The 17,357-nt window shown below is 32.1% G+C and overlaps 4 protein-coding genes and 1 pseudogene across 4 annotated transcripts; 4 read left to right on the top strand and 1 right to left on the bottom strand.

Moving 5' to 3' along the window:
* The first annotated feature begins 740 nt into the window (after positions 1 to 740).
* On the top strand, positions 741 to 3,501 carry LOC108662979 (protein DETOXIFICATION 18-like). Its single transcript, XM_018125218.2, has 7 exons — positions 741 to 1,007; positions 1,671 to 2,215; positions 2,341 to 2,427; positions 2,720 to 2,776; positions 2,859 to 3,097; positions 3,180 to 3,298; positions 3,406 to 3,501. Exons 1-7 carry the CDS (start codon positions 741 to 743, stop codon positions 3,499 to 3,501), a joined length of 1,410 nt encoding a protein of 469 aa, XP_017980707.2.
* Positions 3,502 to 4,487: 986 nt separating this feature from the next.
* Positions 4,488 to 7,041, top strand: LOC18594032 (serine carboxypeptidase-like 44). Its single transcript, XM_018124610.2, has 10 exons — positions 4,488 to 4,719; positions 4,848 to 4,952; positions 5,042 to 5,134; positions 5,216 to 5,308; positions 5,487 to 5,572; positions 5,699 to 5,998; positions 6,093 to 6,226; positions 6,462 to 6,560; positions 6,706 to 6,820; positions 6,904 to 7,041. Exons 1-10 carry the CDS (start codon positions 4,488 to 4,490, stop codon positions 7,039 to 7,041), a joined length of 1,395 nt encoding a protein of 464 aa, XP_017980099.2.
* A 2,713-nt stretch (positions 7,042 to 9,754) lies between these two features.
* On the top strand, positions 9,755 to 12,151 carry LOC18594031 (serine carboxypeptidase-like 44). The gene is made up of 10 exons (XM_018124250.2): positions 9,755 to 9,986; positions 10,113 to 10,217; positions 10,301 to 10,393; positions 10,480 to 10,572; positions 10,784 to 10,869; positions 10,975 to 11,274; positions 11,369 to 11,502; positions 11,614 to 11,712; positions 11,817 to 11,931; positions 12,014 to 12,151. Exons 1-10 carry the CDS (start codon positions 9,755 to 9,757, stop codon positions 12,149 to 12,151), a joined length of 1,395 nt encoding a protein of 464 aa, XP_017979739.2.
* Positions 12,152 to 12,319: 168 nt separating this feature from the next.
* LOC18594030 (inorganic pyrophosphatase 2 pseudogene) lies at positions 12,320 to 13,131 on the bottom strand (annotated as a pseudogene).
* Positions 13,132 to 14,647: 1,516 nt separating this feature from the next.
* LOC18593949 (serine carboxypeptidase-like 44) lies at positions 14,648 to 17,042 on the top strand. The gene is made up of 10 exons (XM_018124578.2): positions 14,648 to 14,879; positions 15,008 to 15,112; positions 15,203 to 15,295; positions 15,383 to 15,475; positions 15,649 to 15,734; positions 15,846 to 16,145; positions 16,240 to 16,373; positions 16,503 to 16,601; positions 16,708 to 16,822; positions 16,905 to 17,042. The coding sequence occupies exons 1-10, from the start codon at positions 14,648 to 14,650 to the stop codon at positions 17,040 to 17,042; spliced, it is 1,395 nt and encodes a 464-aa protein (XP_017980067.2).
* Positions 17,043 to 17,357: the final 315 nt, after the last annotated feature.

The raw sequence follows: 17,357 nt of genomic DNA, 5'->3' as shown, positions 1-17,357 counted from the left end.
TTTATTAACAATTTAAATTTTTATATTATAATTAGTTAAAATATCACTTATGATTTTTATGACACTTATGTTACTAATACTTTTTAACTTCTCTTCCACGTATTTCATATAAAATTAATTTCATTTGTTTGATTGTTTTTTATTTTTAATTTGATTTTTTTAAGAAAATTGAATTTTAGTAATAGATAAGAGTTAGTATGTCATAAAAATCTTGAATTTTGATGATGAAAGACTTCTTATGATAGATTTGGTGTAAAAGAGCTATACACTTACGTCAAAAGGCTGCTCAAAAAGCGATTGGCAGCTAACCCAAAAGAGTTCCCCCTAATAGACTCATAGCTTTTAAAGAAGATCATCAAACAGAAACCAAAACCTGTACTGGCAACATTGTTGAAAAATACACTAGGAGCAGCTTAGTATTTAAAACGAGCCTGGAATAAAGATTGCATGGAAAGGTTCTGCCAGGCGACAGTAACTTCCTTCCACCCTAAACATTGAAGTCCTTTTCCCCTCCGATCCCCTGCAGAAGGGCTCTTACGCGACAACGTGAGACCCCCCTTTGCTGCTCCTAGTGTTACCCCCTTCCTGGCGAGTGTCTTTAATCTGTTGGATGGCAATTTTAATTCATTCACGTGCATCATTAATTTGTGAATTGTGATTACAATTTGCTTCTTCATTGATAAGATCAAATTGTTTTTTTTTTTTTAAATTATTTTGATTGGGAGCTACCAAAGAAGAAGATGTCATCATCAAACACAAGTTTAGATACAGCTGCTTCGTTGTCAGAGGCAAATGAGCATGATCAAAGAAGGTGGTGGAAGAAAGTATTGGACTTGGAAGAGGCCAAGAATCAAGTTCTCTTCTCACTCCCAATGATTCTTACTAATGTTTCCTATTTTTCCATAACTATGGTGTCTGTCATGTTTGCTGGACACCTTGGGGAGCTTGAGCTTGCTGGAGCAACACTTGCTAATTCTTGGGCCACAGTCACCGGTTTAGCTTTCATGGTTAGATTTCTTTTCATATTTAAATAAACGATTATATGTTTGTTTCTTTAATTTAGGATTGGCTGACCCACACAAACCGAGCTTGCAAACATTTTCAAATTAGCTGCTTCAACCCAAACGGACAAAGCAAGAGAAATTCCCAACGAACCTTTGCCAACGACTGAACCATGTGTGGTTGTCTTCTTATATAGCTAAGGACAGTATCATAAATTAATTTTCTATTACTCTCCCTCTCTTGGAGCACATCTCTTCTTTTTTCTCTCTTGGCTTAAGGGCTATCGCCGGACAGTAGAATTCTATGGCATAATTGTTTTATCTGTTCAAATTCGATGCCATAGCTCTGTGCCTCTGTCACAAAGTTGACAAATGCAAGCTAACTCTGCTACTAAAAATTTTACTTGATTGCACAAATTGCAAAAGTAATTAAAGGGAATAGTTAGATTAAATCATAGTAGGATCACTAAAGTGAACAACTTCGGGTAAATTGTCCGTTGAAGCTTAATCTTTTGTCTTTTTGTCCTTGGCTACTCTTTCCATTTTTTGCAGCTTAATTTCTACATTCAACAATCCTTCCATTCTGGATCAAGGGTTTAATTTTTTGGTCAATTTTTAGTCTAGCATTTACTGTTTGAAGTTTTGATCTTTCCCTTGTTCTTGTTTTAGACAGGATTAAGTGGAGCACTAGAGACCCTTTGTGGTCAACGATTTGGTGCAAAAATATACAGAATGTTGGGAATTTACCTCCAGGCATCCTGCATCATTTCTTTCCTGTTCTCTGTTTTCATTTCAATCTTATGGTTCTACACCGAGCCGATACTTGTCTTGCTCCGACAAGATGCTCAAATTTCAAAAACTGCAGCCTCGTACATTAGGTATCTCATTCCAGGTTTATTTGCATACGGCTTCGTGCAAAACATTTTGAGATTTCTTCAGACACAAAGCATTGTACTGCCCCTGGTCTGGTTCTCGGTCCTTCCATTGGGCATTCATTTCGGAATTGTTTACTCTTTGGTCAATCGGACAGATCTTGGTTTCAGAGGAGCTCCATTAGCAGCTTCACTTTCACTATGGATTTCACTTCTTTTGCTAGCTGTTTATGTGTTCTTTTCCAAGAAATTTGAGCGAACATGGCAAGGATTGTCGTTTGAATCATTTTGGTACATTCTCACAAACCTGAAATTAGCCCTCCCTTCTGCAGCAATGGTTTGGTGAGTTTTGAAAATTTGATCAAATTTTTTCTCTCACTGTATCATTTCTGATAACATGAGTAGCAAAATAACATCCTGACAGAAGGATTCTTATAAACTTGAAACCTTGCTACTCTTTTTGCCAGTTTGGAGTACTGGGCGTTCGAGCTTCTTGTGTTGTTAGCAGGCTTGATGCCTAATTCAGAAGTTACTACTTCATTGATTGCAATGTGGTAAGCTTGGCACTATAGTTTTCAAATATGTATTGAGTCTACTATGTTACATGGAATTAGGATAGGGTATCAGACACGGATACATCATGTTTTTGACAAATGTTTTATACATTAATTTTTGGAATACAAGTGTCAATACCCCTATGAATAATAAAGTGTTAAAAAAAAAAAAGGAAGACAAATAAATTAGGGTAAATTGAAGAGTCCATGTTAGACAGTGTATTGGTTGGTTATTCCCTTTATTTTAATCATTTTGAAGATTGACGTGGTTTTTTATTTTTTTGGTGATAAGCGTGAATACAGAAGCCATTGCCTACATGATTACTTATGGCCTTAGTGCTGCAGCAAGGTTAGTTTGTTGAGTATCTTCTACCATTTGTTTATAAATCTCTAAGATTATAAATACTCAGAAAAGCAAAAACATTTTACAGCACAAGGGTTTCAAATGAGTTGGGAGCTGGACATCCTACTCGGGCTAAGAATGCCGTGGCTGTCACACTCAAGCTTTCTGTCCTTCTAGCTCTTGCAGTTGTCCTTGCTTTAGCATTTGGTCATAATATCTGGGCTGGTTTCTTTAGTAACAGGTCTATAATTACAAAGAAATTTGGGTCAATGACACACCTGCTTTTGATCTCAATAACAATTGATTCTTTTCAGGGAGTCTTATCAGGTTTGAAGTACCACCAACCAACATTTTTGTCATAAATGTTTTTGCAGATTGAAGTTAATGATTCTAATTTTTGATGTTGCAGGGGTGGCCAGAGGAAGTGGTTGGCAGCTCTTGGCAGTGTGGGCTAACTTGGGAACTTTCTATTTCATTGGAATGCCAATTGCAGGCCTTCTTGGATTTAAGTTTAAGCTTTATGCTAAGGTGAAAGAATATATATAATTCTTTTTTCAAGTAGTTAATTACATTCCATAGTTCTGCTGTTAATTAATCTTCCTTAGGATTCCCTTTTATGCTTTATCGTTCTTCAGGGTTTGTGGATAGGCTTAATATGCGGCCTCTCCTGCCAAGCTGGTGCCCTATTGTTCATTACGTTGTACAGAAAATGGACTGCAGTTGAGCTTTAAGCAGAAAATGATAAGGAAACTGGCAATTGCATATGCAATTTTTGTTGGATCATTGAGAGTATTAATAAAAATTAAATTATTTTTCTCATGGATCATGCATAATTATAAACTAATATATATATATATATATATATATATATATATATATATATATATTATGTCATATAAAGTTGATATGGGCCAAAATTTGACAAAGTTAAACTAGTTGTTAAGTTGATCGAAGGTTACAAGATCAAGTTATTATATAGATTTATTTATTTACACAATTCTTGGGCTTGTCACTTACCCTTCGGGAAAAGAAAGGTTAATAAATCCTAGAGTTAATCTTCTTTACGCAACAACCAAGCACAATTATTTTAGGGATCAAATATATGCACTAAGATTATCTTAGTTTAATTGATATATTTGTCTTTTGTTTTTTTTTTTATAAAAAGTAAATGAATAAAAATATCAATCAAACAAAACTTAAATGATAATCTTTAAATATTAACAAAGATTACTAGTTAAGAATGTCATAAAAACCAAACAGGTGATTCTTGTATTGCTTACACAAGCCACTTCTTATATTTAGAAAAACGAAAAAGGTTCTTGTTTCTAGATAGCTTGTCACTCCACATATATTTTCCTTTTATTGAGCTGTCATCTTTTTCTCATAAAAAGTTATGTTGATAGTGTTGTACTCCTCTGTATCTGAGATTGATTTGTTGCAACAAACTAAACCAATGAACACTTAAATAAGCTATAGTAACATCAAAATTACTTGTCTCAAAGGCCAATTAAAGTTATTAGCCTTAGGAGCCATGGTATTGTTCCAACAATATTTTGTTTAATTATAACAAAAAAAAAAAGAAATCAAAACCACTATATATATATATATATATATATATATATATATATTCTCTATGAAATTGAAAATTACTCAATCAAATAAGCAAACATTCGCTATCTCTTCTCTCCTATTATTCGAAGATTTTTATCTATTGTAAATGGATAACAGGGTAGTCTTTGTTGGCTTTTTCTTGTTGGCACTTAGTGGTGTTAATGGATTTCCCATGAATGATCTAATAGAAAAATTGCCTGGACAACCAAATGTTACTTTCAGGCAATTTTCTGGGTACATTGATGTTGATGGAAAATTTGGTAGAAGTCTGTTCTATTATTTTGTTGAAGCTGAAAATGATCCAATGAATCGACCCCTCACAATCTGGCTAACTGGAGGTTAGGCTTTTGAATTACTCCTTTTTTTTGGTTTTGATTTCAAACTGATGAATCAATGTTAGGTAGCAACATTTATTTCTAAGTATTGACAAATGACAAAAAATGTTTAAAATTTGTTATATATTCAGGACCAGGCTGTGGTTCAGTTGGAGATGGATTTTTAAGTGTTGGTCCTTTCATTACTACTGCAAATGCTCATGGTCTCCAAAGAAATTTATATTCATGGATCAAAGGTTGATTTTTTTTTTCATGCTTGTGACTTGGGACTTGATGTATAGATTTGTTTGAGTATCTTTTGACTTTTGCTATTTACATATTTTAGTGTCAAATCTCCTATTCATTGATTCCCCTGTTGGAGCGGGATGGTCCTACTCAAATACAAGCAGCGACTATGAAGTTGGAGATGATAGTACTAGTAAGATCATGTTTAACCCAATATCTTCTTTATTTTTTTTTATTAATATTTGGTAAAACTTTCCTTTATTGTTTCTTACAGATAATGACCTACTTGCCTTCATACTCCAATGGTTTGAAAAGTATCCAAATTTTAAGTCTAGAGATTTATATCTTGGGGGATCAAGCTATGCAGGTTCAAAAAAATAATCATTTTATTTTTCCATCTCAAAGTCAAATAAGTTCAGTGCAGCTAGGTTAATTGATTTTAGACTTTGATGAAGAATTAAATAACGTTAATGAAAAATGAAAAGAAATTATAGTCCCTAAAAACATATTTAATTTAACTTATAATACTTTTATGTTTTGTTCAGGACACTTCATACCCAATTTCGCTAATGCTTTACTTGATTACAACAAACAATCAAACAATTTCAAGTTCAACATCAAAGGATTGGCAGTAAGAAGAAACTCGATCTAACCACTCTAAATTCTTTTGCTTAATTAGTTGTGTCAATGAAATATTTTCTTAACAATTTCATGTCTTTTTTCTTTCTTTCTTTTTTTTTTTTTTATCTTTAAACAGTTGGGAAATCCGCTTCTTCGAAATAAGCTAGATACTCTTGCAGTATATGATTTCTTTTGGTCACGCGGGATGATTAATATTAACTTGCACGAACAAATCTTGAAAGAATGCAATGGAATTGACGAAAACAACTATTCCAATAATCCTACCAAATGGTCTGAATCATGCCAACAAGCCATGAATAAAGCCGAATCTGCTGCTTTTGTTGTATCTTCCATTAATGCCGCTAAGGCAAGCCACTTTGATGTTCTTCGTGCCTCTTGTGATGAAAATTGGGAAGAACTTGTGTTAGGAAAGGAGGTATTCATCTTGTTCCTTTGTGTATTAATGTGAAACTTATTGACTCTTCTTTTTAGTTATATTCTATAGATTAATCCTATTTTTCTTGTTTTAGGTTACGAAAGTTAGCTATGAAGTAGATATGTGCATTCCTTTTAGGGCAGATTTCTATTTCAATATTCCGGAAGTTCAAAAAGCTTTTCATGGGAATCGAACCAATTTAGGGTACCAATGGAAGGGTTGCTTTGAGTAAGTTCTCTTATATATTAAACTTTTGCATATGGTGGGATTTATATTAATTCTTTTTGGATACATATGAGTTGTGTACAAGTGAGGTTGATGTTCAAACATTTAATCTCGATTCTTTTAAAGAGAGTAATAATTGTTAAGACAAGTTAGTAGATTTATGTTCAGCGAGTCCAATGACTTGTAACTAATGCTTATGCTCTTTTCTTATTCTTTTAAAATTTTCTTAATTTACTAGGAAAAGTGGCCTTAAATACAACGATGCTGATAAAGACATTGACATGCTCCCGGCATTGAAGAAAATTCTCCAACAGTCTATTCCTATTACAATATTCAGGTTTGTATTTTATATATATATGTATGTATAATATATTTCTTACTTGAGAATAAAACAACTTTTAGTAAATAAATTAAATATAAATTATGTGGCTGACTTTTTTATTTAATTTTCTTTTATTTTTTCATCCAATATCATGTTACAGTGGAGACCAAGATGCTATAGTACCAACAGTTGGAACCTTAAACCATGTGAACAAGTTAGCCAAGGATATGAATTTGAATTTGACAAAAGATGAAGCTTGGAATCATGAAAACAAGGTTATTGGTTTATCTATTTTAATTATTTATTTATCATTTTTTCCTAATCAATATTATATTAATTTGTTTTGATTAATGGACAGGATGGAGGCTGGATGTACTCGTACGACAATTTATTGACATTGATAACTGTAAAAGGAGCTAATCATCATGTGACTTTTTCAAAACCATCTGAAGCTTTATTTATCTTCACAAATATTGTAATTAATCGATCGCATTGAGTCAGCCAATCTCAACAAAGCCTTAATGTTTGATATTCTTTTCTTTTTCTTCCAAAAGAAAAAGGAAAAAAATCATTGTAATTTTATGTTTTGTAGTAATGAAATAGCATTGTTTTATGAACAAAGATATTTTCTTTATTTTAGAGTTGCTATTTTATTCTATACTCAATTTTTATTCATTTTGTTAGGATACATAAAAGCTGTAATAATGGTTGGAATAGACAAAAAGAAAAAAAAAATAAAGGAAAAGAAATACAGATTAGATTCCCCTTTGAACTTCTGCGATAAAACTACATCGTTTTTTTCCATATAAAAATTCTACTCGAAACTCTTTGTATAAAAGCTCTTTTTCTCCTTTTTTTTGTCTCCTCCCTCTCAGTATCTGAAACACTCTTTTATTTGCCTTGCAACCCAAGATGGAGCTGGTTTCTTCATTGTCTTCTTAATTCGTCTTCTTCATTATTTTCTATCTGGCGGCCAATCAATAGCGTAAAATGCAAGGTGATGAGCTTCTGTTTTCTCATTTATGTTTACTGACATAATGTATTTGCATTTAAGGCTTGCTAGATGGCCGATTGAGTGAATTCAACTGCAAAAGAGGTTCCTCAATGTATCTGGTTGATGTAGAAAGTTGTTGATCAAAAAGAGCATGAACTTGTTATTGTTTCTACGTTAGTTGTTTCTAAAGGAGGAATGTAGTCAGGTTTTCATGTGCATACTTGGCCATCAAAGAATTAATGCAAGGTATGAAAAATAAAATGTCTTAAAAGAATAGAGTCAAATAAACTCTATTCAGTTTAACAATGAAACATAAAAGACTATTTATAGAGATAATACATTTTAAACCTAGTTGTAACGCAAGTAACATAAATAAGAAAGCATTCTAATCCTAGACTTTCTTAGAGTGCAAGTAAAACAAAACAATAATAAGGAATTATTACATAAAGAAATGAAAATATCCTATAATGTATACAAGGATGTAAATAAAATAAAATATTCTAAATTAATTCTATTTAACTCCCCTTAAGTTGGAGAGTGACGATTGGAAATGGCCAACTTGCCCAACAAAACTTGAAACTGCTTTTGACCAAGTATCTTGGTAAATATGTCTGTCAGTTGATATTGAGATGGAATCAGTCAAGGTAATAAAAATTTTGAGATATCCAAAAGGGAGTAAAAGGCTTTGTTCGAGCATATTTTGAGATATTGAAGATATTAGTGTAGAAGTCTCAATATGGAATATATCAAGAGGGTGATGAATTGACATATTAAAAATTTCTTTGAAAATTAATTTATCAAAATCAAAACTTTTCACCAAAAATTATTTTCTAGTGTCAAAACAATTTTTCAACAATAACTTAGTAAATACAAAAATAATGTATCTAGGTAAAATAATTTCTTAAGTATAACACAATCAATCAATATAAAGCTAATATCCTAATACAAATGCAAGCAATAAATAATAGTGCGGAAAATTAAAAGAGACACAAGAGATTTATAGTGGTTCGGCTCTTTGATACCTATATCCATTTCCTTGGCAACTAAGGAATTTCAATCCACTATCAAGGATTCTTGCTTTCTAACAAGAAGCGATAACCCTTACACAATCCACAATGAGATTCTTGATTTTTAATAGGATCAAATGATAACCCTTACAATCCACAGAGAGATTCTTGCTTTTTACGAGATCAAGCGGTAACCGTTACAATCCACAAAGGATTCATGTTTTTTGATAGGAAGTGATAACCTTTACAAGATAGCTTTTTAAGGTCGACTATGGCTATTCTAAACTTGATTTTCTTGATCTTTTTGGAATAGGATCGACTATGCTTCTTTTTTAGTCGACTAGGGCTTTATTATATTCAAGTTTTGCACTCTTTTAGCCTTTAAATCGACTTGAGCTTCTTTAGGATTGACTTTGGACTTGTGTTTTGAAGTTCCCTTAGCTTTTTGATGCTTCTTTCCAACTACTTTCTCATTACCTTCAACCTATATTCAAGTAAACACTTCAAGGCATATTTGCTCTTGGTTTCTTAGCTGAAAATGCATTATTTGAAAGCTTGTAAGATGTTTTCTAAGGATGCATATAGCTTTTCAAACAATTTTGTAACCTTAGGAGACTAAGAATATAATTGAGACATTTTCAAATGTAATATTGTTTTTGTGACTAATTTAATCACATTATTCTATTCTTGGCTTTAAGGGACTATTGTATGTTTTATATAAATTTTGTAAGTTAAATATGAGTTGTTAGTTGATTTGAGCTCATTACGTGTGATGACCTGTAACTAATGGTTATACTCAATTTGTTTGAAAAAAAGAAAAAGATTCTTGTTCTTAAATAGCTTGTCCCTCCACATATTTTTCTTTTTTTGAGCTCTCATCCTTTTCTAGTAAAAAGTTATGTCGTTAGTGTTGTAATCCTCTATATCTGACATTGATTTGTTGCAACAAACTAAACCAATGAACACTTAAATAAGGTAAGTAACATCAAAATTACTTGTCTCATAAGCAAATTAAAGTTGTTATTACCCTTGGAAGCCATGGAATTGTTCCAACAATATTTTGTTTAATTGAAACAATTAAAAAAGAGGAAATCGAAATCACTATATATATATATATATTCTCTATGGAATTGTAAATTAATCATTCGAATAAACAAATATTTGCAATCTCTTCTCTCCTCTTATTCTAAGATCTCAATCTATTGCAAATGGATAATAGGGTATTTCTTCTTGGTCTTTTCTTGCTCGTAGTTGGTGGTGTTAATGGATTTCCCATGAATGATCTAATAGAAAAATTACCCGGACAGCCAAATGTAACTTTCAGGCAATTTTCTGACTACATTGACATTGATGAAAAGGCTGGTAGAAGTCTTTTCTATTATTTTGTCGAAGCTGAAAAGGATCCAATGAATCTACCGCTTACTATCTGGCTAACTGGAGGTTAGGCTTTTGAATTATTTCTTTAGTTTGGTTTGAATTTTAGACTTATGAATCAATGTCAGGTAGCAACATTTATTTCTATGTATTGGCAAATGACAAGAAAAAGTTTAATGGTTATATGTTCAGGACCAGGTTGTGGTTCAGTTGGAGATGGGTTTTTAAGTGTTGGTCCTTTCATTACTACAGCTAATGCTCATGGTCTCCAAAGAAATCCATATTCTTGGATCAAAGGTTTAATATTATCCTTGTAACTTGCGACTTGACGCATAGATTTGTTTTAATATCTATTGACTTTTGCTATTTACATACTTTAGTGACAAATCTCCTATTCATTGATTCCCCTATTGGAGCGGGATGGTCCTACTCAAACACAAGCAGCGACTATGAAGTTGGAGATGATAGTACTAGTAAGATCATGTCCAAACCAATATTTTTCTTATTTTCTTTTATTTTTGTCAAGATTTAGTAAAACTTTCCTTCATTGTTTCTACAGATAAAGACTTGCTTACTTTCATACTCCAATGGTTTGAAAAGTACCCAAATTTTAAGTCTAGAGATTTATATCTTGGCGGATCAAGCTATGCAGGTTTGAAAAATAATCATTGCATTTTTCCATCTCAAAGTCAAATAAGTTCATGGTAGATTAATTTATTTTAGAATTTGATGAAAAACTAGTTAACGGTTAATGAAAATTGAAAAGACATTATGGCACCTAAACCATATTTTTCTTTTTGGTTTCCATTGCATAACCTTTTTATAAATTTCATTTAACTTATAATAGTGTTAATTTTTCTCAGGACACTTCATACCCAATTTTGCGAATACCTTACTTGATTACAACAAACAATCAACCAGTTTCAAGTTCAACATCAAAGGATTGGCAGTAAGAAAAATCTCAATCTAACCACTCTAAGTCCTTTAGCTTAATTAGTTGTCTCATTAAAATATTTTTCTAACAATTTTAAGTCATTTTTTTATTTTTAAATAGTTGGGGAATCCGCTTCTTCGAAATAAGCTAGACACTCTTGCTGTATATGATTTTTTTTGGTCACGTGGAATGATTAATATTAACTTGCACCAACAAATCTTGAAAGAATGCAATGGAATTGACGAGGACAACTATTCCAATAATGCTACCAAATGGTCTGAATCATGCCAACAAGCCATGGATAAAGCGGAAATGGCTGCTTTTATTGTATCTTCCATCAATGTAGCTAAGGCAAGACACTTTGATGTTCTTCGTGACCCTTGTGATGAAAAATGGGAAGACCTTGTGTTAGGGAAGGAGGTATTCATGTTGTTTCTTTGGGTGTTAATGTGAACCTTATTCGCCCTTCTTTTTATTTGTAGTCTATATATTAATCTTTTTCTTGCTGGTGTAGGTTACGAAGGTTAGCTATGAAGTAGATATGTGCATTCCTTTCAGGGCAGATTTCTATTTCAACATTCCGGAAGTTCAAAAAGCTTTTCATGGGAATCGAACCAATTTAGGATATCAATGGAAGGGTTGTTTTGAGTAAGTTCTCTTATGTATAAAATTTTACACATGGTAGGATCCAATCCAATGACTTGTAACCAATGCTTATACTTTTTTTTTTCTCCTTTTAAATTCTGCATAATCTACTAGGAAAAGTGGTCTTAAATACAGTGATGTTGATAAAGACATTGACATGATTCCCGCATTGAAAAAAATTCTCCAGCAATCTATTCCTATTACAATATTCAGGTTTGTATTACATAAAAAAAAAAACAAGTGTTAGTAAATAACTAAAGTAGAAATTCTGTGGCTGACTTTTTTATTTTATTTTTCCATCCAATATCATGTTACAGTGGAGACCAAGATGCTATAGTACCAACGGTTGGAACCTTAAACCATGTAAACAAGTTAGCGAAGGATATGAAATTGAATTTGACAAAAGATGAAGCTTGGAATCATGAAAACAAGGTTATTGGTTTATCCATTTTAATTATTTATTTATCATTTTTTTCTAAGTAATATCATATTAATTTGTTTGATTAATGGACAGGGTGGAGGTTGGATGTATTCGTACGGTAATTTATTGACTTACATGACTGTAAAAGGAGCTAATCATCATGTAACTTTTTCTAAACCATCTGAAGCTTTATTTATTTTCACAAATATTGTACTTAATCGATCACATTGAGACAGCGAATCTCAGCCAAGCCTTGATGTCTCATCCTTTCATCTTCTTCCAAAGAAAAAAAAAAACATGATTGTAATTTTATGTTTTGTTGTAATGAGATATATAGCATTATTTTATGAAAAGAAAACATTTTTTCTTTAATTTTAGTGTTGCTATTTTATTTTATACTCAATAATTATGCATTTTATCAGTATCCATGATAAATACCTGAAACACTCTTTTATTTGTAGGCATACAAGAAACCATAAAAATATTCCGTAGTATGAAATATCTGGGTCTTTCTACAAGATTTAGTGTCTCCATTAGCAAATTCAAGTCCCAAAAAATATATTCAAATATTTTAAAGTTCTGATAAAATGTAATTAAATCACGTAAGCGGTGAAACAATATGATACCTTGCACATATTTGGGGAGCAGAGGTTGTAGCCATGGGAACACTTGGTGAAATTATCATGGTAAGGGAAGATCCGCAGCCTCCTTTCTTCATCAACAAAGTCGGGGTTGGAGTTGATCTCAGAGAAATATTCCCTCAATCCAAGATGATCCAAAATTGTCTCAATGAAGAACACGTTTCTATCACTTACAATCCTGAGTTCACACCTAAAAACCACAAATCAATACCCTAAAGCATGAGCTGCTTTACTAGCAGGGACGAGATGTATAGGAACCCGTTTCAGAACCTCGGCAATGTCATCAATGGTTTTTCCTTGTGCATGAAGCTCCTTCATCATCCGATCCTGAAATTTTATACTACAATAAAACGTTTAAACCTTGAGTTCCATTCTTTTTTAATGCGAAAACAACAGAAACAGAAATTCAAGGCCTTAGCATGGCTTACCATGAGAGAATTCCAGGGCATGGTGGGAAGAAGCTGGTTGAACAAGTCGGTGAAACCCAACTCGTCAACAATCCAGTTATCACTGTCACAATCGATGATATATAGTTTTGTCAAAATCAAAAACTAAAACGATTCCAGCCATCTCTCTGAAAGGAAATCAAAGAATCACAAAACAAGAGGGAAACAAATATATCTTGCTTTAAAGTATGGATATAGTAATGAAAACTCAAGAACTCTGAATGTATTCTCACGTAGGAGGGGAGGGTATCTATAAGTAGAAGCAATATATATTCATTAAGAATTGATTTTCTTTTGCAAATATGAACAAACATTTATTTTTTCCTCAATAAATGATAGTTATTATGCGTATCAAGTGATACCCACGTGATTAACAACTACCCAAACAGTGATTTACGACAGAATTTATAAGACCTGTTAATTTAATTTTTTTTTAGACGGACTATCCAATTCCCATTTATTTTTTGATAAGTCATAGGTATTTCATTAAAAGTTCCCAACAAAAAAAAAAATGTGAATATCACCCTGTAACCCTTTCAGATCTCCTGATCAATCTAAATTTTGCACAAATCCTCCTATGTTCTTTCTTTACAAAAAGACAATTACTCTAAACAGTCCCATACAGACCCATATACAATCATAGCAGTTCATTCAGAAGCAGCACATAGCCATTTTGAAGGCATCCTCAACCCCACTATACAAAAGCACCACAGGAAAAAAAAAAAAAACCCAATAACACAGTTCCACTTCAATACCAATTCTAGTAGCAGTCACTCAGAAGTAGACGGGTTCAATGCTGTACACTCAGAGAGCATCCTCATCCACTCCACACACAACCCAGAGTATCCGATTTCGGATTCAATTTGAATTATGTCCAAAATTAAAGAACTTGGGTGAAATTTATCCTTTTTTTTTCCGTTGAAGGCGTTTCATTCAGGTTTGGACATGTTTCTCATATACGCCTTACCATGGCGTTACTCTACCACTGAGTTTACAAAAGAGATTTTTGGCAAATTATTTAAAATATTTAACAAATTAGCATAGAGTAATCATAAGTAACAACTTCTCTATGTTGTATCATATGTAAATATTTTTTGGACTAATAATTAGTCACATTTTTAATATTCTTGTCTTTAAGGGATTATTTTATGCTTTATATATTTTAAAGTTAAATATGAGTTGTTAGTTGATTTGTGTTAATTAGGTGTAATGACCTGTAACTAATGCTTGTACACAATTTGTTTAAAAGAAACAAGATTCTTGTTTTCAAATAGCTTGCCCCTCCGCATAGTTTTCTTTTTTTGAGCTCTCATCGTTTTCCCGTAAAAAAGTTATGTCGTTAGTGTTGTAATTCTCTATATTTGACATTGATTTGTTGCAACGAATTAAACCGATGAACACTTAAACAAGCTGTAGTAACATCAAAATTACGTGTCTCATAAGCAAATTAAAGTTGTTATTACCCTTGGAACCAATGGTATTGTTCCAACAATATTTTGTTTAATAAGAACAGAAAAGACAAGGAAAGGGAAACCACTATATATGTATACTCTCTATGAAATTGTAAATTACTCAATCAAAACGAGCAAACATTCGCAATCTCTTCTCTCCTCTTATTCTAAGTTTTTTATCTATTGTAAATGGATAATAGGGTATTCGTTCTTGGCCTTTTCTTTTTCGCTTTTGGTGGTGTTAATGGATTTCCCATGAATGATTTGATAGAAAAATTGCCCGGACAGCCTAATGTTACTTTCAAGCAATTTTCTGGCTACATTGACGTTGATGGAAAGGCTGGTAGAAGTCTGTTCTATTATTTTGTTGAAGCTGAAAACGATCCAATGAAACGACCTCTCACTATCTGGTTAACTGGAGGTTAGACTTTTGAATTACTCTTTTATCTTGGTTTTTATTTTAAATTGATGAATCAATGTTACGTAGCAACATTTATTTCTATGTATTGACAAATGACAAAAAATGTTTAAAATTGATTATATGTTCAGGACCAGGTTGTGGTTCAGTTGGAGATGGGTTTTTAAGTGTTGGTCCCTTCATTACTACAGCTAATGCTCATGGTCTCCAAAGAAATTTATATTCTTGGATCAAAGGTTGATTTTTTTTTTTTGTGCTTGTGACTTGGGACTTGACATATAGAATCGTTTCAATATCTTTTGACTTTTGATATGTACATATTTTAGTGTCAAATCTCCTATTCATTGATTCCCCTATTGGAGCTGGATGGTCCTACTCAAACACAAGCAGCGACTATGAAGTTGGAGATGATAGTACTAGTAAGATCATGTTCAACCCAATATTTTCCTTATTTTCTTTTGTTTTTGTCAATATTTGGTAAAACTTTCCTTCATTGTTTCTTACAGACAAAGACCTGCTCACATTCATACTCCAATGGTTTGAAAAGTATCCAAATTTTAAGTCTAGAGATTTATATCTTGGCGGATCAAGCTATGCAGGTTTGAAAAAATAATCATTTATTTTTTCATCTCAAAGTAAAATAAGTTCAGCGTAGATTAATTGATTTTAGATTTTGATGATGAATTAAATAACATTAATGAAAAATTAAAAGAAATTATGGTCCCTAAGAACATATTTCATTAAACTTATAATAGTTTAATGTTTTCTTCAGGACACTTCATACCCAATTTCGCTAATGCCTTGCTTGATTACAACAAACAATCAAACAATTTCAAGTTCAATATCAAAGGATTGGCAGTAAGAAGAAACTCAATCTAACCACTCTAAATCCTTTTACTTAATTAGTTGCGTAACTGAAATATTTTCCTGACAATTTTAGATTTTTTTCGTTTTTTGATCTTTAAATAGTTGGGAAATCCGCTTCTTCGAAATAAGCTAGACACTCTTGCAGTATATGATTTCTTTTGGTCACGTGGGATGATTAATATTAACTTACACCAACAAATCTTGAAAGAATGCAATGGAATTGACGAAGACAACTATTCCAATAATGCTACAAAATGGTCTGAATCATGCCAACAAGCCATGAATAAAGCTGAATCTGCTGCTTTTGTTGTATCTTCCATTAATGTAGCTAAGGCAAGCCGCTTTGATGTTCTTCGTGCCTCTTGTGATGAAAATTGGGAAGACCTTGTGTTAGGAAAGGAGGTATTCATCTTGTTTCTTTGTGCATTAATGTGAAACTTATTGGCTCTTCTTTTTATTTATATTCTATAGATTAATCTTTTTCCTGTTGTTTTAGGTTACGAAGGTTAGCTATGATGTAGATATGTGCATTCCTTTTAGGGCAGATTTCTATTTCAACATTCCAGAAGTTCAAAAAGCTTTTCACGGGAATCGAACTAATTTAGGGTATCAATGGAAGGGTTGTTTTGAGTAAGTTCTCTTATTTATTAAAACTTGGCACATGGTGGGATCTGTGTTAATTCTTTTTGTGTACAAGTGATTTGTAACTAATGTTTATACTCTTTTCTTTTTCATTTTAAAATCTTCTTAATCTATTAGGAAAAGTGGTCTTAAATTCAGCGATGTTGATAAAGACATTGATATGCTCCCAGCATTGAAGAAAATTCTCCAACAGTCTATTCCTATTACAATATTCAGGTTTGTATTACATAAATAAAATAAAACAAGTTTTAGTAAATAAATAAAGTAGAAATTTTGTGGCTGACTTTTTTAATTTACTTTTGCATCCAATATCATGTTACAGCGGAGACCAAGATGCTATAGTACCAACGGTTGGAACCTTAAACCATGTAAACAAATTAGCCAAGGATATGAATTTGAATTTGACAAAAGATGAAGCTTGGAATCATGGAAACAAGGTTATTCGTTTATCTATTTTAATTATTTATTTATCATTATTTCCTAAATAATATTATATTAATTTTTTTTATTAATGGATAGGGTGGAGGTTGGATGTATTCTTATGGCGATCTATTGACATTGATGACTGTAAAAGGAGCTAATCATCATGTGACTTTCTCAAAACCATCTGAAGCTTTATTTATCTTCACAAATGCTATAATTAATCGATCGCACTGAGTCAGCCAATCTCAACGAGACTTTGATGTTTGGCATTCTTTTCTCCTTCTTCCCAAAGAAAAAGGAAAAAAAAAATTCATTGTAATTTTATGTTTTGTTGTAATGAAATGGCATTGTTTTATGAATAAAGATCTTTTCTTTATTTTTTTTTAGCAAGAATCAATCTCCCATCAGCATAAAATTAACATTGTAAGATTTCAGAAATGGTTGTTCCATATAATGTTTATGCCAAAACTTAAGACTAAATAAGATTAGAACTTGCTAGAAAATTCTAGGGTGGTAAGAACAAACATCACAAATCATCCTAACTAGAGA

This window comes from Theobroma cacao, chromosome 7 (assembly GCF_053813885.1).
Source record: "Theobroma cacao isolate CCN51 chromosome 7, ASM5381388v1, whole genome shotgun sequence".
NCBI classification, from domain to species: Eukaryota; Viridiplantae; Streptophyta; class Magnoliopsida; order Malvales; family Malvaceae; genus Theobroma; species Theobroma cacao.
Note: the sequence above shows the minus strand (reverse complement) of the source record. Positions and strands in the feature narration are given on the sequence as shown.

What these genes read in the sequence shown, in the direction of transcription:
- LOC108662979 (XM_018125218.2), top strand. Translation starts at nt 741, where the DNA reads ATGTCATCATCAAACACAAGTTTAGATACAGCTGCTTCGTTGTCAGAG. An exon ending in TCACCGGTTTAGCTTTCATG is followed by an intron (nt 1,008 to 1,670) that starts GTTAGATTTCTT and finishes TTCTTGTTTTAG; the next exon opens with ACAGGATTAAGTGGAGCACT. An exon ending in TTTTCAGGGAGTCTTATCAG is followed by an intron (nt 3,098 to 3,179) that starts GTTTGAAGTACC and finishes TTGATGTTGCAG; the next exon opens with GGGTGGCCAGAGGAAGTGGT.
- LOC18594032 (XM_018124610.2), top strand. Translation starts at nt 4,488, where the DNA reads ATGGATAACAGGGTAGTCTTTGTTGGCTTTTTCTTGTTGGCACTTAGT. An exon ending in TGGGGGATCAAGCTATGCAG is followed by an intron (nt 5,309 to 5,486) that starts GTTCAAAAAAAT and finishes TGTTTTGTTCAG; the next exon opens with GACACTTCATACCCAATTTC. An exon ending in CAATGGAAGGGTTGCTTTGA is followed by an intron (nt 6,227 to 6,461) that starts GTAAGTTCTCTT and finishes TTAATTTACTAG; the next exon opens with GAAAAGTGGCCTTAAATACA.
- LOC18594031 (XM_018124250.2), top strand. Translation starts at nt 9,755, where the DNA reads ATGGATAATAGGGTATTTCTTCTTGGTCTTTTCTTGCTCGTAGTTGGT. An exon ending in TCAACATCAAAGGATTGGCA is followed by an intron (nt 10,870 to 10,974) that starts GTAAGAAAAATC and finishes ATTTTTAAATAG; the next exon opens with TTGGGGAATCCGCTTCTTCG. An exon ending in CAATGGAAGGGTTGTTTTGA is followed by an intron (nt 11,503 to 11,613) that starts GTAAGTTCTCTT and finishes ATAATCTACTAG; the next exon opens with GAAAAGTGGTCTTAAATACA.
- LOC18593949 (XM_018124578.2), top strand. Translation starts at nt 14,648, where the DNA reads ATGGATAATAGGGTATTCGTTCTTGGCCTTTTCTTTTTCGCTTTTGGT. An exon ending in AGTTGGAGATGATAGTACTA is followed by an intron (nt 15,296 to 15,382) that starts GTAAGATCATGT and finishes TGTTTCTTACAG; the next exon opens with ACAAAGACCTGCTCACATTC. An exon ending in CAATGGAAGGGTTGTTTTGA is followed by an intron (nt 16,374 to 16,502) that starts GTAAGTTCTCTT and finishes TTAATCTATTAG; the next exon opens with GAAAAGTGGTCTTAAATTCA.